The sequence below is a fragment of the Podarcis tiliguerta genome (assembly GCF_965153285.1).
Source record: "Podarcis tiliguerta genome assembly, chromosome: 7".
NCBI classification, from domain to species: domain Eukaryota; kingdom Metazoa; phylum Chordata; class Lepidosauria; order Squamata; family Lacertidae; genus Podarcis; species Podarcis tiliguerta.
Window position 1 is genome coordinate 23,037,477 of NC_139540.1, and position 26,313 is coordinate 23,063,789.

At 44.0% G+C, this 26,313-nt stretch overlaps 1 protein-coding gene across 1 annotated transcript in view; it reads left to right on the plus strand.

Annotated features, from left to right (window-relative positions):
- The window catches only part of RGS22 (regulator of G protein signaling 22), a 72,498-nt gene that overhangs the window by 42,706 nt on the left and 3,479 nt on the right, over window positions 1–26,313 (plus strand). Inside the window, exons 18-26 of the mRNA XM_083450802.1 lie at window positions 1,565–1,737; window positions 3,769–3,931; window positions 7,376–7,534; window positions 8,963–9,031; window positions 15,040–15,201; window positions 18,536–18,715; window positions 21,659–21,799; window positions 23,480–23,590; window positions 25,463–25,571. Coding sequence (XP_083306928.1) covers window positions 1,565–1,737; window positions 3,769–3,931; window positions 7,376–7,534; window positions 8,963–9,031; window positions 15,040–15,201; window positions 18,536–18,715; window positions 21,659–21,799; window positions 23,480–23,590; window positions 25,463–25,571 — 1,267 coding nt within the window. The remainder of the gene's footprint in view (window positions 1–1,564; window positions 1,738–3,768; window positions 3,932–7,375; window positions 7,535–8,962; window positions 9,032–15,039; window positions 15,202–18,535; window positions 18,716–21,658; window positions 21,800–23,479; window positions 23,591–25,462; window positions 25,572–26,313) is intronic.

Consider the following 26,313-nt stretch of genomic DNA (forward strand, 5'->3'; position numbering starts at 1 on the left):
TAACTCTTTGTATTTCTCGGGTGGGATAACTTGTAGACACTTGTAGACTTTTACACACCGTGGCTCGGCATCACTGGCTTTTGAGGGACACACTACCCACGCTAAGGTCCAGCTCGTGGCAACAAGCTACAGCATGTCATCTCCTTGGAAAACTTAGATAGGAAATGTTTCATGAGAAGTGGCCAGCCACTTCTGGCCACTTCTGACTATCAGTAATAGTCATCATGCAAACTACAAAAGGAGGAGGAGAAGAAAGACAGAAACAAGGTCTATGAAAAGTCATGAGACCCAAGTGACACATGGGACAGCCTCCATTTGCTTGCATTTCAAGTGGTGTGGATAGGCCCAAAGTCTTTACACTAGGAGAATGCACATCACTTTTACATCGAATTGTCTAGGTGGTGAGGATTAATCCATGGGGTGTTGCCTCAAAACAGGGTTCCTTAAACATCTGCCCTCCAGATGTTTTGGACTACAGCTTCCATCATCTCTGACCATAATGGATGGGACTGATGGGAGTTGTAGTCCATCTGGAGGACACCAGGTTGAGAAAGGGTGCCTTAAAGGACAGTGCCGCATCTGCTCTGAATATTTTAATCAATAGGCCATACTTGATTGTAGCCTCCAGTTAGCTTTAGTTTGTACAGCACATGTTTTTTTAGGCCACTTTCACTCCATTCATTTAGAGCACCATGATACCGCTTCAAGAGCTACAATTCGCAGAGTGGTTTAACAACCCCTCTTCCCAGGGAACTGGGAATTGTAGCTCTTTGAGGGGGAATAGGGGTCTCCCAACATCTTTCAGCACCCTTAACAAACTACAGTTACCAGAATTATTTGGGGGAAGCCATAACTGTTTGAAGTGGCATCTTAGTGCTCGAAATATACTGAGTGAATGTGGCCTTAGTTAGCTGATCTGGCAATCCTACTACCCTTGCTGGTACCTTTCCCGGGAAAATCGGAGGCTGTCTGAATTGTGTATTGCTTTGTAACGATTTGTTGGGTCTCTGGACTGTTATAAAGATTGATTGATCTGACAATCCTTCCTTACATCAGGGCCCCCATTTTAATCAGTAGTATTCTGAGGGCAGCAATTAAACTGGTCCTACCAACTTTTATTTTTCTACCTCAGCATCTACTTTCAGCCACATCCATTGCCGGCATGCAGTCCCATAGGGTTGACCAAACATGGATGTGGCCCTTGGGCCAGAAATGTGATCCAAAGGCTTTCTACAGCCACATTATAAGCCTCACCTCAGAGATAAGGAAACATTGATTTCAGCGCACATCTCCATCTCCTCTTCATCAGCGCTTGGCTCCCATAGAAGCCATTTTGTAATAATTGTCGGTCGCTTGGCAGTCATCCTTGGTGGAGTGCACCCTGTCTCATATCTTGATACATGTAATTGCCCCTTAATGTTTGGTCCTGAAATGCAATTCCATGGAGAAGCAGAAAGCAACAGCAATCTGTAGAAAGTAGGAAGGCAGAGGAAAACCTATAAGGCTTATGAAAATGGGTCGTTAATTAGATTAACTAGAGTGCTTGGTACAATTCTTTCATTAGGTTTCGGCTGTCAAAGAAGAGGAGATCCCATTGCAACCTGAACCTACCGTAGTCGCAGTACCCCCAAGTCAAGCACTTCCTGAAGAAGCTACGACATATAGCATTCACGATCTGTTAAAGAAGAAACTGGAGCTGGAAGCTTTCCGGACCTTCCTTGAACAGCAGTCTGCAAGGTATTTTTTCCTGTGCTAGTACGTCCTTGCAATGAAAGTGTGTCTTCTTGACTGGAGGCTGTGATATTTGGTATCTTGTCTCATGATAAAATTACTGCTGCAGTGTCTAGATCAGCCTTCTCCAATGTAATGCCCTCCAGATATGGCTGGGGAACATAGGTGGTGTAGTCTGAAACATCTGGGTTAGGGAAGGCTGAGCTAGATTTTTTGCAATGAAAAAAGTCCTTGCCTTCATGCACCCAGAAGGAATGAGCCTCTCAGCTGTTTCTCAGACTTCCATCTCAGGAATGGGTTTTATGGGTATGTGGTGGTGCAGGTGTATCACAGACGCACATGTGTTCCAATCCAGAGCCTTATGTATGCTCCCAGGTACACGTGGGGCACCTTCCACCCTCCTCTGGCCTGCTCATCAGGTCTTCCTCATTCATGTCAGTGGGGGAGGCACATGGCGTTTATATCCGCAGATGTAATTTCTCGCCAGAAAGGAAAATATAACTGAAAGGAAATATAAAAGCTGTGCAAGGCTGGTCCAAGACATTTTGCTGTCTTACTCAGCTGAAGCTTTCCATCCAGAATCCCTTCCCCTGGCTGGCTTTTCACAGGAGATTCTGGGATTATAGCCATACATTTAAAGTACTACTGTCTGAATGGCTTCCTCCGAAAAATCCCGGGATTCCATGGTTGGTTAAGGGGTTAAGGATGCTCAATCCTTCTTCCCAGGGAACTCTTGGGATTCTGTGAAGGGCCCTTAACAAACTGTGGTTCTCTGCATTCTTTGTGGGAACCCATGGCTGTCAAAATGGTACAGTGGTACCTCTAGTTGCGTTCCACTCTTGTTACAGTCTTTCAGCTTATGAACGTGGCAAACCTGGAAGTGTTTACTTCCAGGTTTGCCACATGTGCATGCGCAAAAGCGATCTGCGCACATGTGCACATGCGCTTGATCTCGCCGCGCAGATGCGCAGAAGAGGCGCTCTAGTTGTGGACTTTTCGGGGTGTGAACGGCACCCCGAAACGGATGAAGTCCACAACTAGAGGTACCACTATATAAAGGTGCTTTAAATGTAAGGTACAGATGGAGTCATGTGGGACGCGGGTGGCGCTGTGGGTTAAAGCCTCAGCACCTAGGACTTGCCGATCGAAAGGTCGGCGGTTCGAATCCCCGCGGCGGGGTGCGCTCCCGTCGTTCAGTCCCAGTGCCTGCCAACCTAGCAGTTCGAAAGCACTCCCGGGTGCAAGTAGATAAATAGGGACCGCTTACCAGCGGGAAGGTAAACGGCGTTCCGTGTGCTGCGCTGGCTCGCCAGATGCAGCTTGTCACGCTGGCCACGTGACCCGGAAGTGTCTCCGGACAGCGCTGGCTCCCGGCCATTAGAGTGAGATGAGCGCACAACCCTAGAGTCTGGCAAGACTGGCCCGTACGGGCAGGGGTACCTTTACCTTTACCTTACAGATGAAGTCAAAGAGTTAGACACTCTAAAATATGCAACAAAACAATATACATATACAAATGACATCTAACTATCAGATAAAACAATTCTCAGAGTGATTTAACAGTCAGTTCCTCTTCCCCGGGGACCTCTGGGGATTGTATGACTGTGAGAGCAACAGGGGTCTCCTAAAAACCCCCAGCTCTTTTAACAAACTTCCCAGAATTCTTTGGGGGAAGCCACGACTGTTTACTGTGGTATTATACAGCCTTAAATGTGTAGCGAAGATAGTGTCTGAGTTGTTAAACATCAAGGCGCTAGAAGATTCTTTGTTGCTCTTACCATGCTGTTGCCAGACTTTCTTCATGACTGCTGTGAAGGTGTGGGGAAATAATTTTGTCTGGCTGGTAAACTACTTGTGGCGTACAGTGACTCCCTGGTGTAATCCTATGTGTGTTTACTCAGGAGCGATTGGTTTTTCTGTTGAAGATTGTAGCCTTCATATGATAATGGATATTTGATTGTTAAGGACCTCATTTGTTAACTGGTCAATGGAAACTGCAATGCGATGGAAATAAGTACTATTTTACCTTATTTTCAGCATCGACCTCACGTGCTGGCTAGACATTGAACAGTTCCGTAGGATGCTTCACAGAAATAAAGAACTGAGAGAAGCAAAATCTAAGGACATTAAGAATAAATATTTGAATAGGAAATACTTCTTTGGGCCTGACAGTCCAGCTACAAAGATGGAGCAAGAGCAGGTAATCAGCTGGTATTAAGAGCTTAAGATTTGACAGTGTTGGACAGATCAGTTCTCACATTGCATTAACATTTACTTTCTCTAGAGCAGGCCATCTCTCATCCATCCAGGGAACTGCCCACTAACAGTGTCTCAGTCTTATCTGGACTGAGCTTCAGTTTACTGGCTCTCATCCAGTCCATTACCAAGGCATGACATTGGTCCAGCATATCCACTGCTTTACCTCCAGATGTAAAAGAGAAGTAGAGCTGTGTGTCATTGACATATTGCTGAAAATGTACTCCCAAGCCCTGGATGGTGGTGTCAACAGCCTGAGCCATTTGCAGGTTCCAGAGTTTGGCCAGGGCTTTGACAGGACCGTCAGTCAAATCAGCCAGAAAATCCCCCAGAGCCATCTAGAAGCCCACTGGATCCATCAGCCTCCTAGGGCAGACCGTTGTAATAGGTCCCTTGCCTTTGCAGAAGGGAAAAGGTTCTGAAAGCCTCAATCTCAACAGGAAGTGACCTGACGATGACAAAGGACTGAGGTCAATGTCCCTCACTTTCAGATCACTCTCTTCCTATCCAGCTGAGAAAACAGCCCCATGGATGTTGAAGTCACCAGAAACCAGCAATCTCAGAGTCCTTAACACTGTCTCTAGGACCAGCTCAGGCAGCGAGACTACTGGGCAGCGAGGCAGGTGGGAAACCAGCAGAATCACTAAACTGTCCCGATTGCCCAACGCCAGGAACACATGCACTAGATTCCCCTCCCCCCATAAACTGGACAGAGCCTGTAAAGGGAGAAAGAACTTCTATAGACCATCTCACAAGTCTGCCCTGATGCTGCACCCAGGTGGGCACAAGGTGGGCGAGACCAAGTTCACCCACCCAGGTCTTAGTGATGCAGACCAGATAAGCCCTCTCACCCACAATCATATCATGGATGAAGGAAGTCTTACTCAGAGCCAACCTGGTGTTCAGCAGCCGCAGGCCCCGAGGCCTGGCTGATAGGACAACAGCAGTTCCCCAGGTTGGAGGAGGAGCTGGCACATGGCACACTCACTAACAGCCTGTGCCACCTGCCCCTTGCCCAGCTTGCTGCAAAACTTGGAGAAGTGTGCATGTCAAAGGATTACTGTGCTTTGGGTCGTGTATTGTTTTGGAGTGTGTGAATGTAGGTAGGTTCAGCTTTAAATGCAAAGCGATTCTCCCCCATCTGTACTAGTTACAGCATCCAAACTGTGCTGCAGTGACCTGTTGTTCTGCAGCTAAAGCAACATTCCATGCTTGGTGTGTGTGGAGAGTTTGGCTGTGTCCCCATGACTGGAAACTCCTGGAACTCCATGACATAAAACTGACCTCCATCTGGTGGACTGCTGGTATTTACATTCCCAAGGATGTGCTGCTTTCTCAGGTTTAATTTATAGCGTGGTTCGTATCATCAGCTGCCACTGTTTGTGTGCACGCATTTCGGTGGTGGCAGTGGGGAGAGGGGTAAGAAATGCAGAAGATTTCTGCATTGGTAAGAAATTGATATGTTGAAATAATCCCTCAATGGCTTTACCACAGTGCAGAAAGAGATTAGACTTTATGGTGTGTCTTGGAGTCAGGGAACTCTAAGATTAGCCTTGAGACGAAGGGAATTGAAGAAAAACTAGCCAAGATATTATGTGAAAACAGCCAAGAATTTTCCCACTGCCTAATGAGCCAAGACCTTCAATCAACATAAAAAAAGAGAGAGAAGTTCAAACCCATAATGTATGAACCATAAAGAACTGAGGACTTACTCTGTGTGGCTTCTGTTATATATAAAATCCCTGGTATAAAATCATTGAAGGTGACAAGATATATACAAAAGTATTCTTCCACTAGGGGTGAAATTTGTTCCGTCTGCATTTCAATCCCAGCATAATTCACCAATGTAATTCACCTGGATTTATATGTGGATTGGGACATAGCAATTAATCCAGTTATGTGTGCGTCCGAATTTTGCAATCTAATCACTGTTAAAATTTAAAAAAACCACACCCAACCGCACTAAAATCCCTTGCTTTGCATGGAAAATACTTATAAAAACATACATATGAGGGAATGAATGCCTTGAAAAGCATATAAATCTCTTCATTCAAGCTTTTAAGAGAGAAATGTGTTTTAGGGCAGATACACTGATATTGCCTTCTGCTGATGTGTGAATATTGTTTCAAAGTAAAGATTAAGGTTTTCTGTTGTTTTTAGTTGAATGACTTTGCTGTGTTTTCTAAATCACCCTGGGATCTTCACCAGTGAAGGGTGGTTTAAAAATGGAACTAAATAAATAAAATTAGGGGAATAATAGTAATAATAACAATAATTTATTATTTATACCCCACCCATCTGGCTGCATACGAAAGGTGCACACAATCTATATGCAGCTCTTGGGTGTTTTTTAATTTTTAAAAACCCAGTACAGAATGATCTGGATTGAACAGAAATGAAGCTGACACAGAACAGCAATAGGCTGAAAATCAGGGAATGAGCAGGGCGAGCATACAGTCCCTTATGCATTTTGGATTTTTCAGGAGATATTTCCTAAGATAATTTCACAGCTGCCATGGGAGGACTAGTGAGCACACAGACACCCACGGGTGTCATATTGGTGTTCCTGTTCCACCGTACCACCATCCTGGTGTCACTGAGTTTAGCTATGTCTGCATAAACAATTATTTGATAGGAAAGAGAATTTCTAGATTGTACTTTGCACAGTAGCCAGGCTTCGTTTTTCATAGAAATTATTCATGCTTTTCTTGTTGTTTTTTGGACTATGGCTGTGTACCCACTATACCTTTAAAGCACATTCGAAGCACATTCTCTCCCTCAAAGCATTCTGGGCATTGTAGTTTAGCCCTTACAGAGACACAAATTACAGTGCCCTTGAGGTGGGCAAACTGGGGCACTTGCGAATTTGAGGAGGCGTTGCGTCACGGTTGGGGGGGGAGAGAAGAGGTGCCAGGATGCGGGTGCCTATTCCAACTCCTTGCTCTGTCCCCAACAGCTGCAGCAGCATCAGAGCCTTCCAGCTCTCCTCAGAGCACCACCCCCTGCTCCCTTCAAGAGACACTAGCGAGATGGTGTTTTCTGTGCCACTGCAGCTGAAGGCCATGCCAAGGGTGTTGCACTGGCAATGACACTCGAAGGGTAGTGCGCCTCAATTGAGGTCCTTTCTTCAAAAGAGCCTCCCCACCACAAAGCCCTTTGATAGATACCAGCTGCGTGCCTTCCCTGAAGTGGCTCTTGGGAAGGCTGCCACCTCAACAACGCAGACAGTTTTGTGTGCAGCTCTCTCTTCTCAAGGGCAGCAAATCTTTCTGCCCAGAGGTGTCAGACACAATAAATACACCACTGCTTTGAGAGGGGAAATGTGCTTTGAATGTGCTTTGAAGGTACAGGGCAATATATTTTGCTGATATATCCGCGTTTTCCGTAGATAATGAAATCAGGCGGAGGCTGGGGTTATTTGCTTCACGAACAAGTCGTCCCTGTGATCCTGCTGGAGGTTCAAAAGTGCGTTCAGAGGAGACTAGAGAAGCAGTGGCTGCCACTATTTTATACAAGCGAAGAATCAGGACCACAGACAAGGGTAAAGGTAAGGCTTCGCCCGCCTCGTTATTATTTCTTTGTGCCTGTCATTTACTTGTGGGTGAGGCAGACACACAACAGAATGGCCAATTAGCTCGGAATCAGTTGCAAACAGGAGGATATGTGAAGAAAGCCAAATAAGACTCATAGCTTTGTATGCAGTTTTGCTTCTCATGCACCCCATCTAGCAGGTATTCCCATTAGCAACTAAAGACATGTTGAAGTCTGGCTCCACATCTGGCAACTTTTGAAGTGTGTATTGGGGAGTGCTCTGCGTGTGCAGAGAGCTTGAATTTTGCTGTAGAATTCCAGCCTCTATACACGGTTCCTCCCTCTCTAGAGCACACAAATGCAGTCCAGCCACACATTGGAAGCTGGAAGTTGCTGAGTAGCACAGAGGAACATGAGCCCGAAGAAAATGAGCTGGCTTCCCCACACCCCGCCCCGTCTGTTTCTCACACTGCTCCCTCCTCATCCTCCCATCTGGGCCTGTCTATTATTTTAAGAATGGTTCTGATCCCTTCTTCTCCTGCACAATTGTTAAGGAAGGCAGTGTCAGTGACTGGCTATCAGCCAGGCCTTTGACAGACTGCGAAAGAATTATTATTTGCTACATTGCACAACGAGTCTACTGGGTGGGATGAGCTTTGGAGCCCGGTGCCACATCAGAGAGGAAAAACTAGTGAGTTTGCATAGTCTTCACTTCACTGATTTTTATGGTAGTGCTGCTGGCTGTTCACACACTTGCCAGAGAAAGGAACGAGCGAAACCTGGTTTTGTTTTTGTTTTCCAGGACTTCTTTTATATAGTTGGGGGTTTTTGACCGGGAAAGATAATCACTTTTGGCGAGAGCATCTGCAGCTATATGGGCAGCTGTACTTTTTCAGCAGTGGTCTGTTCAGTTCAGTATTCTCTCTCTGAAAGCGACCAGATTCAGATTATTTCAGGAAACAAATCCTTGTGGTTTTCCCACATACCTGTCATATTTTAAGGATGACTCCCACACAACCTCCTGCCATTACAAGACAGCTTATGTGGGAGAGTGCGTATGTGTGTTGTATATCTGCAAAGTGTGTTCATGTGCATTTGTGAGAGAGATTGTGAGCTGGCCCTGTAGGCTTTTGCTATACACATCTGCCCACAATTCACATGAGGTTAGCTACAAGGCAGTGTTGTCCTCAGGTTAGAAAAGGTTCTTTTTCAGATGACAAACACAAGCAATCTGCGCACGCAATGTTACATTTTCCTAACTTCAATGGAAACTTGTCACCTGCTTTCCTAGGGACGAACAATCAATCTTAATTTTTACCAATCCTCTCCTTGCCCACGGAATTCGTTGTCCACCAGTCTACATTGTTATAATGAGAACTCCAATAAATTATGAAGGTGCACATCCACAATAACTACTGTGTTGCTTCCTACTCCCTCCTTGCAGCCACACTTCCAAGATGCAGCAGAAGATATCTTAATTCAAAGACTTGAGAAGAGAGCAGAAGCATGGAAGGCAAGCTATGTTTCTTACCTCTTGTACTTGATTGTATTCTGGGTTTACGTACCTCTAAGACTGCAGTACTAAGGGCACTTTCTAGTGAGTAAAACCCATTGAACTCTGTGGGATTTACTTCTTAGTAAGAATGCTCAGTACTTTCAGTGTAAATCCTTGCACATTTGGGCACAAAGACTTGGTGCTGGGCACATGCAATCATTATTCTTTTCGTGATGCTGTGAACCAGGGTTGGCTAACTCGCAGCCATCCAGATGCCACTAGATTAACACTTCCATGTTCACGTTTGCATGTCAGTTTGCAATTTTTAAAAAAAGTTATTGTGAGAGATTCTCCTAATATAGAAATCATTAAAAAACAATTCTGCCCAATAAAATGCATTTCATGTAATTTTCGCTAATACAGACATACCTCGGGTTACAGACGCTTCAGGTTGCGCGTTTTCGGGTTGCACAGCATGCCAAACCCAGAAGTACCGGGATGGGTTACTTCCAGGTTTCAGCGCTTGCGCATGTGCAGAAATGCTAAATTGCGCTTTGCGCATGCACAGAAGCGCCTAATTGTGATCTGCGCATGCGCAGATGCGGCACTGCGGGTTGTGAACGTGCCTCCCGCATGGATCATGTTCGCAATCTGAGCGCCCATTGTATATGCATTTGCACAGAAACCTTCCCCTAATAACTATGTTTTTCTTCACATAATTTGGTTGGAGAACGACCTCACAAAATTTGGAGGAGTAAGAATTTTGAAGGATAGTGAGAATAGTGTTGATTTTTTTTGGGGGGGGGGAGTGGGAATTGGTTAGGTTCACATTAAAATCCTAACCAAACTGAATTCCTCCCCCTTCCCTAACCTGGATACATGCTTATGTTTACCAGTATGCACCCAGAAAACAAGACAGTATAGCAGGCATTCAGTGGGAGAGTATCTGGAACAAAAGGCAGTGCAGGCAACATGGAAAGGGGAGGGGCTGTGAGAAGGAAAAAGGGAGGTGAGGAGGAATTATTACTTTCAGCACCATACTGAGTGATGAATAATTCCCAGAATCCAGCATTGTCTAATTTATCAGTCTGTGGTTATTCCATCTTAAACTCTTATGGCCTTCAGATCATGGGGAAGCCATAGTGGTGTCATCCTTCAAAGTAATTGTTGCCTTCTAAATTAGTCATCTTGTCCTCAAACGTTTTCCTTATGCCGAAACCCTGTTTTCCCACGCTGCTGATATCTACAGGCACTTATATCTCAAAACAACCTGAGCTGCAGTGTATTGCTTGGAACCCACGGCAGGCAAATAAATCAAATAGACAAGATCACTTCCCCCCACCATCAACTGAACCAGAATTGCCACCTACCTCAGCTTGTGCAGTCACCATGTAGAAGCTCTGCTTCACACATTAACATACCTTGAAGGTGGCTCCTGTCTGGTCAGCATGGAGCTCCAAGGCTAGTTCCTGAATGGCTGCAAAGCTCTTTGCCGAAGTTCCTTGTTTGCCCTTTGCTGCCTGGTTTGCCAGCCCCTGCCACGCGAGCCTTGTGTTTGATAATGCGGTACAGTTTGATAATGGAGCACCACAAAATGTGGACAGGAGGTCATGGTTTGGATGCCAGTCTTCCGGTCAGTCATTCCTGTGGCATAGCAGTACTCTCTTACATCACTCCTACATCTGAAATAGTAACTTAAGAAGGATGTAAGTGAGCCCAGGGGACATGATCTGAAAGCATAACCTACAGTAACCGCCGCTGAAGCTAAGGAAGCCTTGGTCTGATTATGCCTGGATGGGAGACTACTTGGGTACCATATGCATGTTTTGCCATGAGCTGCAAACATGGCTACAAATATATAAATAAGTCAAGTGGTACCTGCAGCAGGATAGCAGATTGCTCCTATTCAGGTTTCTAGCCAGCTAGTCGTGCTCTCTTCCAGGAAACTCCATTCCAGCACACCCACTCTTGCAGTTTTCTATTTGCTTATTTCTGGCTCCACTAGCAGTTGGCCAGCATTCTGTGGCTACTGAGCATGCTCACTAGGCTATTTTCAGGTGCCCTGCCCTTAGGAGTCCCTCCTCCTGTGACCAAGTTCTTTTTTTGTACTCTGCAAGCCTTAGGGTTCCTCTGAGCCTGGCGATAACCTCCCTCTTCTGCATGGATGGTACTTTGGCTACAGAGGGAGCAGCAGCCAGACAACTGAGTTCACTACAAGTATATATGATTTAGATGTATGCATTTTTTAGAATGCTGCAGTCGGTGGGAGAGTTTTCCCTGCACGTTTCTTCAGAGATACCAGAAGCAGTAACTTGGAGCAGGGCTTTTAGTGTAGCTGCCGCTGTTCTGTGGAATAGCATCCCTGTTGACATATGACAGGTGCCTGCTAACTGCACTTTCCAGGAACAATCAAATACATTTTTGTTCCAACTGGTTTTCCCAGCTGGATAAATGGGTCTTTATCACAAATATTTACTTTGCATGTTTTCTGTTTTGCTTTCAATGTATTCGCTGTTTTTAACTGTTTTTATTTATCTTCTTGACTTGAGACAGTTGTTTAGAAGGTGATTTATAATAAATGTGGAAGCGACTTGCAGATGCATTCATTGTATTATCCAACACAGGAAACTGCTCATGGCGTAACTGGGCATGTAAATGCTTCCTGGGGAGATAGGCACACATTTTTAATTCCAGGGGAGCTAGACATGTCCCTTTCTGTGCAAGCCACAGTGTTACCTCTTGAGCAAGGGCAGACTCTTGCAAAGGCGTGTTTAGTTCTTTGCTTCATTCCATTGCCTTCTGAGGCAGATGCGGGCAGTTGGCAGACTGGGGTTTGGATCTGGACCACCATTTCATGCCAGCAAAGCTGCAGTACATGAGGAAGCTCTTGCATGCGCAAGAAGACAACTGGGTTCCGGACAACTCCACTGCTGCCATAACATCATTATTTTTTGGACTTCCGTGAAATGTAATTGTTTGCCATGACTGTAAGGTCAGGGATTAGTGGTAACCTTAATGCACATTTTCAGTGCTTTGCATTCACTAGGCTCATTGGGACAAGCTGTTCGCTCCAGCATCTGGAAGATAATTTATTATTGAGAGCGATTAAATGCAGTCACCAAAAAAGAATCCGAAGCATGTAGCAAAGTGGGCAGGATTAATCATATCTCACAGTATCTGTTTCATTTAGAACTGCATTCTAATGCAAAGATCATATCAATTGTTAAACATCTTAAAGCACTGTAACATGTCATCTCAGGAGGGCTTTTTGCCTTTCTGTTCTATTTTTCCTTTCTTTGTCAAAGAGCAGCAAGCCCTGTATAACACATGTTGTATACATTATGCAAGGGGTGGGGGACTTTTTTCTTTTTTGTCTGGGCTCCATATTGCCAGTGCCAGGAGCCAGCTGAGATATGAATGCAATTTGCTAGATCAGAAACAGAGAGGTATATCTTGGCAGGGTCAGGTGTAGGAAAACCAGGGAATACAGGCAGAGACAGGACTGGGAAGTACGTCATAGCAAGAGCCAAGAGCCAGGTTTTGCAGGGTCCAAGAAGTACCAGGCAAATTCAAGGAAGCAAAGCTTGGTGTCTCCTGGACCTCTGGATGTTGTTGGACTTCAACAGCTGTCAGCCTCAGCTTGATGGTCAATGGTTAGGGATGATGGGATGATGCTCCAGAAACATCAGGAGGACCACAGCTCCCCCATCCTTGGTAAAATGCAAAGCCAGTGTGCTCTCAGCAAGAACCAACCTACAAACAGAAGCTCTTTCTGCTTCCTACTGTAGGAGCTGAGCTGAGCAGTAACTTCTTACAGTCAGTGGGCTACATCCCAAAATGCACACACTATGTGCCCTAATATGCAAGTTGTTTTTCTTCATTTTCCACTTTCAGCATCATGGGCAATGGGGCATAGGAACTAACTCCTAGGTGCCATGGGGGTTTTGCCCCCCACAGAAAATATTTGAGGAACAAAGTTGATGGACATTCCTGTTCAAATGGGGTGTGTGTACTGTGTCATGTGATTGATTACGCAGGGTGGGGCTTACCTGGACCACCACAATATTTTATCCAAGATAGCACCCCTGCAACAGGGAAACCTATTCATGTCCCGTCCCCTCGTAGGAGGTATGGGACCCCTGGAGGCAGGCACACCTCACCCATGCTAATGGGTGAGATGTGTAAGTTTGCACATTGCTCCAAGAGTGCCCAATGGAAGTGTGATAGATATCTCCTCTAGCATAATGATGGAATTCTAGTGTGTCGCATAATGCTGAGGGACGATAGTGCTTGCTAAAGCATTTGCAGTGTGGAGTGCTCCTGCTAATTGTTCCAATCCTTCTGCCCCCTTCCCCTCTTTTTGCATCCCTCCTGCCGTGAAACAGTTGGGCAGCACTCTGAGACCACTGATTATGCTCATTTCTCACCGGGCTGCTTTTCAGATTCCCCTTTTCAGGGTCCCCCCCCCCCAATGATCTTTTAAAAAGATACTTCTGCAAAATCTGGTGTTCCCCCAAACCTTTATCTTCTACATGGGTGCTGCTGTTTTGACTGCATAAGCATTGGGATTCACACCTTGAGCCTGAGAAATAAAGGAAAATGTGTGTGCATGAATTATAAAGAGGGCTGAGGCAGGTGAACCATGTGAAGCCCCCTCTCATTGCAACTGCTCAGTTATCTCTGCTTACTTCGTTTCCCAGCTGTCTGGGCTGTTTCAGAAAGGTAGGAAGTTTCTTTAAAAGGTGGGCTCAAGTCAAGACTTGATATGGGAGGTAAAGAATAGCCTGGAAACAGGGAACCGAGACTTCTATTCCCTGTAGTAACTTCCTGTCTTATAATTGCTGATGGAGGAGGGCAAGAGGAATTGCAAGTGCTTATGCTATACAGTGGTACCTCGGGTTACAGACACTTCAGGTTACTTACGCTTCAGGTTACAGACTCCGCTAACCCAGAAATATTACCTCGGGTTAAGAACTTTGCTTCAGGATGAGAACAGAAATTGTGCGGCAGCGGCATGGCGGCAGCGGGAAGTCCCATTAGCTAAAGTGGTGCTTCAGGTTAAGAACAGTTTCAGGTTAAGAACAGACCTCCAGAACGAGTTAAGTTCTTAACCCGAGGTACCACTGTATTTGTGAGGGCTCCACGTTCAAATGTAATTTATTTATTTGTTTAACAGAATTCATATACCGCTTAATTGTAAATAAACCCCTAAGTGGTTTACACCTTGCTGTAAGATTTGCGCTGCAAACTACTGCTGCTGGTGATGAGTGAGCTAAAGGTGATTTGTTGGACTGGGGGAAGGGAACCTTTTTGATTCTGCAGTCATTTGTGTCTTTTGTTTAATCCCCATAGATTCTCTCCATTTCTTTCAAGTTTTATTTCTGAGCTTTCTCCTTGTTTGCACCTGCTTTACACGCTCCTTTTTTCTCAGTGTGAAGATCCTCCAAATGTCTTGATGACATTAAATCGCGTTTCACTGTTGGTGAAACTGAGTTCCAGAAACAACAAATCTCCAGCTTCCGTTGTGCTTGTGGCAGCGGATTTCAAAGCGGCTTTTATTAGTGAGGTTGCTGTCAAGGGGAGTTTTAGATGTGTAGGCTGTAGGGTTTGCCTGCTTCTTCCCAGCTCTTGTTTGTTTCCACAAGATCTCAAACTGATCTTCTTCCCCTTCTCTTCATAACCCCTTCCACCCCGCCTGCAAAAGAAAAAGTAAAAAAGAGTTTCTTGCCATAATCAACAATGATGGCTGTTTCCATACTTACATTATGGAGTCATATGTTCTAAATCACTGTTAGTCATTTCCTTTTCCCTTTCGTCCCTTCCAAAGAAATGTTGCCCAAATCAAACAAAAGAAATAGGAGGGAGAAAATGGTTGCCAAGTTCTTATTGTGTCTCTGTAATAAACTACTGAAAGTTGGGGGTCATTGCAAAGATAAGCATCAGGCAGTTTACCCTAACTAATGCTTGTAGTATTGCTTTTCAAAACAGAGTTTACTCACCGTGCTTTCTCCCTTTCCTTTTGACAGCATTTGGACAGTAAGTGGGTTTCTTCATCTCGGGAAATAATTACTTTCCGCAAAGCCCTGTTGAATCCAATCACAGCCTATCAGTTTCAACGCTATGTGTCTCTGAAAGGAGATTTACTGGAGAATGGAGTGATCTTCTGGCAGGAAGTGCAGAAATATAAGGTACAGGGCTATCAAGGAATGGAAACAACTCAGTTTCTCATAAACTGTGGCATTTATGTCTGCAATGGTATTTCTTTGGGATAGGGGAAAGCTGGGGCTAACCACTTGATTCCTTGAGGCTTGTTGGAGTAAGAGGCTCCCCACACCAGGCGGATGATAGTTACGGATCCTCTGATTTGGAGCTGGATATCAGAACACACTTTATCACTCTGAGCTTGCCAGATTCAGTATGGAACAGGCTAGTGTGGCTTTAGCTAATGTTTTGTGTTGTTTTTGTAGGGCTGGGTTTTTGGTTTTTGGTTTTTTTACATTACAGTGGTACCTCGGGTTACATACGCTTCAGGTTACAGACTCTGCTAACCCAGAAATAGTGCTTCAGGTTAAGAACTTTGCTTCAGGATGAGAACAGAAATCATGTTCCTGCGGCGCAGCAGCAACAGGAGGCCCCATTAGCTAAAGTGGTGCTTCAGGTTAAGCACAGTTTCAGGTTAAGTATGGACCTCCGGAACGAATTAAGTACTTAACCCGAGGTACCACTGTATGTGGATAACTTGTCACTCATTTTATTGTTTTTTAAGTTGCCTTGAGTCTTTTTTTTTTTAAAAAAGGTACTAACAGATGATGATGATGATAATAATAATAATAATAATAATAATAATAATAATAATAATTTAGTAGCCAAATAGATGGAAGAATTTGACACGGTACAAGGGTCTAGTGGTGACTAGTGCTCATCAGGACTGGTAGTGTGGGAGGCAGGGACAGCAACTGTAGGTTGGTGACACAGTCCGTTGAGCTGGTAGACTGGCTGGATTTCAGGAGGCCCAATTCAGCTTATGGTTGCTGATGGGCCATTGCTTTATTTCTGCTGAGACTATCGATGCAACCCATTGTGAAGTCCTCCTTTTCTCCCCCCAAAATATCATTCCTCCAGCAGAGTTGAGGCAGCAAGTATGTGGCCGGAAGACCAGAGGGCTTGAAGCTCATTTTCACATTTTGTACACAAAAAACGCCTCACATTGTTCGTATAAGACTCAGGCGACTGTGTCAAAGATGTTGAATTCTTCTGTGATGACAGCCGCATGGTTCTTAATGAGACACATCCCTCCAGTTGTAGGGAACAAGGAGCCCTTGTCTGGATGACCACAAATATTCAACATAAGTCTGTGCCCACACAATAGTTTGTTAAGGGCAGCTTGGGAATTGTGCATTGGTGAGGGTTAAACTGTAGAGCCTGGAATGATTTGAGGGAAATGAGAATGTGCTTCCAGTGTGCTGTAAAGGTATACTTTGTACACAGCCATAGAGATGAAGCATGTTTGAAATCCATTTGGAGGCTCATCATGCAACTATAAGACTTGAAAAATTGTTCTATTTTCAGAATCCATCTTTCTGGTAGCCAGACGTATATATGCAGAAGGCTTGTCTGATAATTCAAGTAGGCAAGTGGGACCTGCAACAGAATATTGCAGTGTGTGGAGTGCTTCTGTTCAGAGTTCCAGCCAGCCTGGCAGGCCTCTTTCCGTGATACTCCATTCTATGCCCCAACCCCTGTTTCACCACCCAACAGACGCCCATCATTTTGAGCATGCTCAAAACCAGAAAAGAGTCAGCCATTGTTGGACTATTTTGAGTTTTCCCTACTTTGTATTTTTATATATATATATATATATATGTGTGTGTGTGTGTGTGTGCGCGCGCGCGCGCGCATATGCATGCATTTCCTCAACCCTTGGGGCATCCACCAAGTCTGCTTATCTCATAGATATCTCAAAGAAATCTAATAGAATCACAGAATTGGACGGGACCCTGAGGATCATCTAGTCCAGCTCCCTGTAAATGTAGGACTATGCAGCTGTCCGTTACAGGAATCAAACCTGCAACCTTGGCATTGTCAGTAACACACTCTAACCAGCTGAGCTATCCAGCTGCTATAGACCTCACTCTTGGGTGTGGTTAGTGTTTAATACAACTACACGATACATTTAATGTGCATGGCTTCGCCTAAAAAGTAGTGTGCAAAGGGTGCTGGGAATTCTAGCTCTACAGCAAACTACAGTTCTCACAGTTCTTTGGGGGAAGCCATGTTCTTTAGTATACAGTATAGGATTGCCACATCTCTCTCAGTGTTGGGAAATGCTCTGTACATGCAGTGGAACTGAATAGATGGAGTATTTTTCCAACATTGACCTGAAAGTTGTACGTAGGCTGATCTGTATAGTGAAGACCCCCTGCATGTGCTGTAGAGGCACTGGACTAGGGCGGATGTGTATCCAAACAGCTGGATAATCATGGAACTGAGGTGGTAGAAAATTAATGTGGCTGTGGCTATTAACCTGCCTACAAGCTACCTTACTTTGCCACTTTGGTGATTAAGTGGATGTCTGGAACAATGCTAATGCATAAGTGACATGATATGGCTAAGCTATGTATTTGAACAAGCCTTAAAAAGGTCTTCAGAGAATAGAAATTCTTTTTATAACTATTACAGGAGTGGTAATAAAAGGGTAAGGAATAAGATCTTCCTTTTTAAAGGGTGGGTTTTATTAGGTTAAGGAATACCACCTCACTCTCCTCCAACCTGCCCCGTTATTGAAATATTTATTTGAGACCATCCTTCAGGTCCCTCTGCATGCTGAAACAAGGCAGCAGTGACCAGGGAGATTGTCTTCCAGTTGTGTTGTGCCAATGATGGAATACTCTTCCCAAGGCACCTTATCTGGCACTGAGTCCAATGTATTTTTAACATCAAGTAGAGCCTTATTTAGGGATGCGGGTGGCGCTGTGGGTTAAACCACAGAGCCTAGGACTTGCTGATCAGAAGGTTGGCGGTTCGAATTCCTGCAATGGGGTGAGCTCCCGTTGCTCAATCCCAGCTCCTGCCAATCTAGCAGTTCGAAAGCACGTCAAAGATAACTAGGTACTGCTCCGACGGGAAGGTAAATGGCGTTTCCATGTGCTGCTCTGGTTTGCCAGAAGCGGCTTAGTCATGCTGGTCACATGACCCGGAAGCTGTACACCGGCTCCCCGGCCAATAAAGCGAGATGAGCGCTGCAACCCCAGAGTCGGTCACAACTGGACCTAATGGTCAGGGGTCCTTTTACCTTTACCTAGAGCCTTATTTGCCCCAGCTTTTTAAGAAATTGGCTTCTATATTGCTTTAAGCTGTTTCTCTTCTTGTTGTTGTTGCTGCTGCTGTTTTATGTTGTGTTAATGTATTTATTGTATTGTGTTATTTTTCATTTTTGTTCGTTGCTCTGAGAGTCTTTACCTGAAATAAAATATTTACATTACAGAGAGTCTTTACCCTGCCTATTGTACTTCTCCCTACCAGGACTTGTGCCATTCCCACTGTGACAGTGCTATCATCCAGAATAAGATCACGACCATCATCAACTGCTTCATAAATTCTGCCATTCCACCAGCTCTTCAGATTGACATACCTGAGGAGCAGGCCCAGAAGATCATGGAGCACAGGAAAGAGCTAGGCCCTTACGTGTTTAGGGAGGCACAGGTATCATAAGAAGGATGAAAACCCTGGGTTTAGTTAGGAGGTGTTGAGATAGAGACTTAGAGGTAGGTTCTGGTTTTCTGGGCTGAGATTTGTGCTGGTAAATAACTGTGGTGGATGAAAAGCTGTTTCCACCACAGTTACCAGCACAAATCTCAGCCCAGAAAACCGGAACCTACCTCTAAGTCTCATCAGATTTTTAGTGTATGAAACTGGATTTAAGGAGCCATAGGGCAATACCTTTACTCATGGGCAGGATCAGAATTTAGTGTACACTGGTACCTCTGGATACGAACGGGATCCTTTCTGGAGCCCCGTTCACATCCTGAAGTAAACGTAACACGCGACTGTGCGTCTGCGCATGCATGGGTTGTGTTTCACCGCTTCCGCGCATGCGCGCGACATCATTTTGAGCGTCTGCGCGAGCGGCGAAACCCGGAAGTAACACGCCCCATTACTTCTGGGTCGCCGCGGAGCGCAACCCGAAAATACTTAACTTGAAGCTACTTCAACCCGAGGTACGACTGTATTAAGTAACAAATATGAAAGATTCAGACTGAAGTAATCGCTCATAGACTGACCTTCTAGCTATGCACAGAAAACTCTGCCCATGTTCTGGCACTGCTGAAGCCTCCTTTCCATCGCAGCTTCTTTTGATCCTTGTAAAACTACTCCAGAAAGTCAGGGGACTCTCTCTCTCTCTCTCTCAACCTCCAATGTAGTTCATAAAAGCTGAAAAATCAGTGTATCCCACTGTGTGAGTGCAGACGCCTAAGGATTTTTGGATCTGTGCTAGGGATTTTGCAAATGTCAGCAATGCACAAGGGCAGCTTAACTTGATCAGATGCGCTGCCCTTTTTCTTTAGATGAGTGATGTTATTGGATGCGGTTGTAGGCTCTTCTCCCTCCTCCCCACTTTTTTTTAAAATAAAAAGAGTATGCCTACTCTGCTGTGCTGACCAAATAGGGTCATCTGTACAAACTAGTACTGTTGACCACCAGCAGTTACTACCTTTTATGCTTCTGTTTTGAAAGGCCATTTAGCTAATTCTTCACTTCCACAAAATACCACCAACAGTTCTTCCCTACCAACATCCCTCACCTTTTAAACAAATATTAATATGAATCCATAAAACATCCCTGATCGCAAGAGTCGGAACAGATTGTGGGGTAGATAAAGGGCTCCAATGTATGAATGGAAAATGCAGCTGAACCCAGAGATGGTGGATACTTTCACCAGGCTGATATGGATAGTGGGTGGCCTTGAGTCCAAGAGACCTGGATTCAGATGTCACCTCAGCCAAGAATTCATGGACAGCACCAGGCACAATGTGTTCCCTAGCGCTTTGCCTCAGATCTCCCTCTTTAAAATGGGACTCAATGTGTTTATTGTGAGAACCAACAATATTCTAGTGGATCATATGCCATTAACATCATCAGATGCAATCTGCATGTGAAGAGATTTTCCCTGCGTTCTGGAAAGAGGCCTTGGAGAGAGCTGTTGAAGTAGGCCACAAAACTTCATAACAATGGCTGCTTACAATGCTAACAATGACATAGCTTCTCCCAAAGAATCCTGGGAACTCTCATTTGTCATAGAAGCTTAAAGGGCACACCTGTCAGTGAGCTAGATGGACAGTGACTTCCAACTTCACCCCGATACAACTAAGTCCAGTGCCGCCTATTGGCTAAACTATATAATGGTAGTATCCATGCAACATAGGTTCATGCATTAATGCTTTAATTGAGACCAGCCTTTGAATACAGTATTGGTCTTTGCATTCAGATTTGTGTGGGTTTTTTCTACCTAGTTTAAAACATACATTGCAAAAAGATTATATCGCTTGAAACATTTCCTGCCAGCTCTGTTCTTTCAGAACTTATTCAGTGATGAAATCCCTTTCTCTTAAAGAGCAATGTGTTGTTTTTTAAAAAGCTCCCTTCCCTTTGTAAATAGAATATTCTGGAAAATAGTTGGGTTAAAAGCAACCATTGTGATTTATTCTCTCTCTCTCTCTCTCTCTCTCTCTCACACACACACACACACACTCACACACACACACACAAAAACAAAACATTTTTTTAAAAACCAAAACCTGACATTCTGTGCTTTTATTAATGCAAGCAATTATTTAGGACATTCTTTTAATGAAATGCTTATTTATTGTGGTTTTAGGTAGGTTTCTCATCAGCAATAAACACATACTGATAAGAAGTATGTGCAGGTCTGAAGCAAAATACTGGGCAACAATATGGAGGGAGGTGGTGGTTTGTGCTGGGCATTAGGAAAGAGAGATGTGCTTTGTTTTTATGTCAAATATCCCAATTGTCTGCAGCACCATCAGTTTCTCTCTATACGAGGGTTGAGCAGACACCAGGCTTGTTGGAGCTACTTTGGTTTTTACTAGAACTCCCAAGATCCACTAACCAGAGCCAAGCGTAAAAGAGAGACAGCTAGAATTTAGGTACAGGGTGTCTCTGAGCACATTGTAAGGCTAGGAACTGGAGCTGATCTGAACTCCAAGTCCTTTCACACTTCCAGGCTGTTCCTATTCTTAGGTGGGATTCTTATTACGTACTAGCAAATTCAGGTTTAGAGATGATTTGGAGATTTTGCTCAATAAATCCACTCCCAAATTGAATTTTTTGTGAGAAGGAAATTGATGGGGAAACATACTGCAAAGGTGGGATAATGCTTGATGAAACATCATTTAACACAGTTCATCAGGAAGAAACCCTTCTTAGCTTTCTCCATTTCAGCAGCCCAACTTAGGTGGGGAAAGCTGTTTTGCATTTGCTGTTATTGAACAGTTGGAAGTCAGAACCCCGGTCAATCTGCTTCAGATCAGTTGGAGATCTTCTAGTAGATTTTGATCCACCTTCTGCGTACTTCTTCTATATGCTGTTAAAACAAATAAAAGTCCTCTCTTCTTTTTCCTGCTCCAGATGACTATTTTTGCTCTTCTGTTTAAATTTTGGCCACAATTTTGTGAGTTCCGAAGCAATTTGGCTGATGAGAAGATTTTGCCTCTTCTGGAGAAGCGAAGAGAAAAGAAGCTGAGAAAAACAAGAGAAACAGATGGCGTGGTGAGAAAAGCTAAGAAACAAAAGAACATCACCAAGTTTAGACAGGCGGGACACTAAAAACAATTTTGATATGGATCTGACTGAAGTTCTGCTGAAGTCAATGGAAGGACATCACTGTCCAGATTTTAAAAAAATAGTGTTTCTTCCACTCTGTTTCTCTCCCTCCCCCTCCCATAAATGCTAATCTAATTCATTCATTACGTTTGTTTTCAGCCCTCCTTGGAACTTGAAGCAGGTACAATATTTTAATATAAAGCATACATTGAAATGTTGCTGAAATGTAACATTGCAAGCTAAAGCTTAGTCTAAATGAAAGCAGCTTTTAGCGATGCCAGAAAACCCTGGGCTTTCAAGCATCTCCAGAGAAAAGGTGTTCCATCATTTCAGAGAGTTGCTTCCATATGAACATGGGCCCACTCATCTAAATATACATGTAGTAGCAAAGTAGCTCTGCCACATCTGGAATGCTGGGAGTCCCAGCGGAAGGGGAGGTAGGGGAGGTATCCAGGCAGAGTCTTTAGCAATAGCAGATAAACACCTTACCCATACTGGATGGAAAGGCAGATTAGAATAGGAAATCTACCAGCAGTAGAGATTATTCAAGCTGCAGCCATGGGTGGTGCATGTACCCTTGGAATACCCCTGTGCAGCAGGAGGCAACATGCAGATGCTAGTTCTGACCAGGAACCAGGATTAGGTTGGGGGGTTAATTTTGGTAGCTTCCTTCAGCCTACATAATAATAATAAGAAGAAGAAGAATTAGAATTAATTAATAATTTATTATTTGTATCCCACCCACTCTGGGCAGCTTCCAACAAAGATTAAAAATACATTGAAATGTCACACATTAAAAACTTCCCTAAACAGGGCTGCCTTTAGATGTCTTCTAAATGTCAGGTAGTTGTTTATCTCTTTGACATCTGATGGGAGGGCGTTCCACAGGGCGGGCGCCACTACCGAGAAGGCCTTCTGCCTGGTTCCCTGAAACTTTGCTTCCCACAATGAGGGAACCGCCAGAAGGCCCTCGGCGCTGGACCTCAGTGTCTGGGCAGAACGATGGGGGTGGAGATGCTCCTTCAGGTATACTGGGCTGAGGCACAAGGACCAGCAAATGCTCCCCCAAAGGTTGCTGAGGGCGGAAAGGAGGCTGAACACCCTCAAGTGATTGCAGAAGGGGTGGGAAATAGGTTCAGACAGTGGCAGTGTGCTGTCTCTGAGCCCAATCTCTCCCCATAGTAGTCACCCTGAAGGTGGAGGCTGAGCACCTGAGAAGGAGGAAAGATAAAACCCTCACCCGAAATATAAATTAATCAACATTTGTGTGTTGTGTCTGATCTGTGTTCACATCATGTGAATGTTAATTTGAAGTTCCTTTCCAAGCTCTTGATTCTTCTGTTGGTGGTGTCTCAAGAGTTGCATAAAACGGGTCTCCTTTGATTCGTAAGGAAAGAGATATCTCACTGAAGGGTAGCAGCCAAAGACACTTCTGTAACTCCTCTAGCTGTCCAGTCAGGTGGTATTACTGAGAGGGTGCTCTAACTGGCTTTTGGGGATTTGAAAAAAAATATGAAAGTATAAAAGGGTGTAGAGCAAAGCTTTAAAAATCTCATGAAGCATATAAAGTACAGTGCTTTAACTCACCTTAAACTGAGATTAATCAAGTTTTCTTTTTATTGCTAGGTATCTGGGAAGAGAACTCCCATGTCTGTTAAGATGGGTTCTGTTCTTGAGAGTAAAATGAGTAAAAGTGAGCTTTCATCTACGCCAAGCTTTACTGAATATGGCAAGCAGGTGATTGGTGATAAACTATGTAAAGTTGTTCCTTTATGTGTCAACGGGAGGTTGAAGCTGCTGCCGTTACTGGCCCCATATCTGAATTGGTTGCTTGATATTTGTAGAAAGGCTAAAGAGGCGGACATGCCTATTAGTTCTTCAATTTCTAATTGCATTTATCACAGTCCATTACAGATCAGTGACATTGTTTAGAGTGGGTTGCAAGCAGTTTCTGATCCAACTGATTTCATTCGTACAGTACATGGAACTGAAATTAAGTTTGCCCACACGTAACTGCACTTGCTAATATTCTTTCTCCCCCTTGCTACTCGGTAGTTTCTGTCCTTCCTTCCCGCCTTCCACCTTTGTCTTCCACTTTGTCAATATATAGATTGTAAGCTCTTTGGGGCAAGGACACATCTTTAGTTGTAGCTCTGTTTACACTAACAGTGATACCCTAAATGTTTTTAAATGCTGGGCACTGCAAAAAGGAGGGGCATTTTACTGTTTTGAAGGGGTACATGTGCAAACAGATGGATAAACCCCAAATGTTTTCACCTTCTTAATTAAAAACACAAACACACACACAAAAATCCAGAACTTCCCCACAGGCAAAACTAAAGGGAGGGACACCCAGTGCAAGCCGTACCCCTTGAGTGTTGTGACAGTAATACCAAAACATATGCACTTTGTTCTATTGCATATGGTCCTTATGCTTGATGAAGGAGGAGACACAAATAGTCCTTTGAAAATAAGAGATCAAACACAGGATCACGAGTCCTGTGTAAGGGACATGAATCCTTTTTTTCAGATCCCTAAGAAAGCCCAAAATGTGGCTTAGCATATTCCACACATACTGAGATATTTTCAGCTGATAAGCAAAGGGACTGATCCTCCAGTAGCCATTAATATGCCATAGCAAGGTATTATGATCATTTATATGGTACTTCTTATTATATTTAATCTATTAAGGAGAAGTCAGAGCTGTAGAAATGACTTCTGATTTCTCCTTTATTATTGTTATTTATTTAACAAGATTTATATACCACTTAATAAAAATTTCTGAGCAGTTTACATAATATGGGACTGAAGTAGGAATGATAGTTCAATGTCAAATCCAAATTGACATATTTTAATGAAAAATTACAGGTTTGGGCCCAGTGTATATAGGGAATTTGCCTTTCCAACATATTTACTCGGGCACCCTGTCTAGAGACCTCTCTCTTATGTTTTCTTCCTAGTTACATTCACGGTAGCTGCAGAAGGAAAGTATGTATTTTCACCTCTTAGAGGGACATAGATCTGAGTCAAAATATACAAGCCCTCAGAGGTGAGCCCCACTGAAATGAACAAGGCTGGTTCTTATGTATTTCACTGGGGATTGCTTAACAGAACTGCCTGGTGGAATTGTAGGTTCAATAGGCATGTGAGATACATCTATATGGGACCGTCTCTTGCTTGAGTTTCAGCTCCTTATCTCCAAAGTGCGAATTTGGAGAACATACAGCACCATATGGGACAACTCCATGTCAGTGTTCCATCTGACTGCATCTCCAAAGTGCAGCCTGCTGTGATTTTCCTACTTAACCCATTGTGCAAAATAAATCAGGAGAGGTCCAATACAGGCTGAAATTGTGGTTGGGGGATATGCATGAAACTCAAAGATATGCCTTGCTGGTCACAGGTGGTTATTAGAGACCTGCAGTAGATTAACTGGTTGTCCGTTTTGCCTATGGGGCTACAGCATGATAAACCTTTTTAGAGCTTCATTAAAAACAAAACCCTGTTTTGCATCCAAAAACATTAACATTATCTTACACAGCAAAACAAAGGCCCACTAAACCATTGTGCCACAATTAATTTCTTGGTGTTGTTTATTTTTTAATGTAGGTTTCCTGGTCTTATTCAAAGTACATAGAAGCTCTCCAGCAGGAAAGAGTTCTTCTGAAAATCCAAGATGACCTGGATAAAAAATCAATAGCGTCATCAGCGTATACAGGTCAGCTTTTCATCAGGTTCTGTTGCTAGAGAGAGGTTGCTGTGGATCCAGTTATGACTCATTTTCTCACTTAAATGTATGAAACACAGCTGCATATCCACAGTCACTTCTATGGAATACTTTTCATGGAGCTTCCTGGGCAGAGCAGGGTGGTTGTTGGTGGTAGCAGTAAGATTTCATGGTGGAGCAACTGCATGAATCTCAAAGATATGCCTTGCTGGTCACAGGTGGTTATTAGAGAGCTGCAATAGAGGTTTTGGTTGACCCTTTTGCCTATAGTGCTACAGCACTTTAATCTCTTTTACAGCTTCATTGAAAACAAAACAAAACCCTGTTTTGCTTGCAAAAGCATTGACATTATCTTACACAGGTGTTATGTACTGAGTTGAATAGGATCCAAAATGCAGCAGTCTGATTGGTCCTAGAACAATGGGATTCAGAATGCAGCAGTATGATTGGTCCGCAGGAGCCACCCAATCCAGCTCCAGGTGGAAGTGAATCCACAACCTGATTGGCCTACAGGAGAATCCCGGAATTAGCCAATCCCGTGCAGCCCATTGTGTAAATAATGTATATAAAGCAGATATTGTGGGGGAACTTCCATTCCTCCTAACAACTATGAGCTGAATAAAGAGCATGAAATCCACTCTCGACTCTGAGTATATTTCAACAGCATAACAAAGACTTGCTGTTGCTTAGCAGGAGAAGGAAGCTTCCCTCCCCTTTTTGGTTTCGGAAGCTT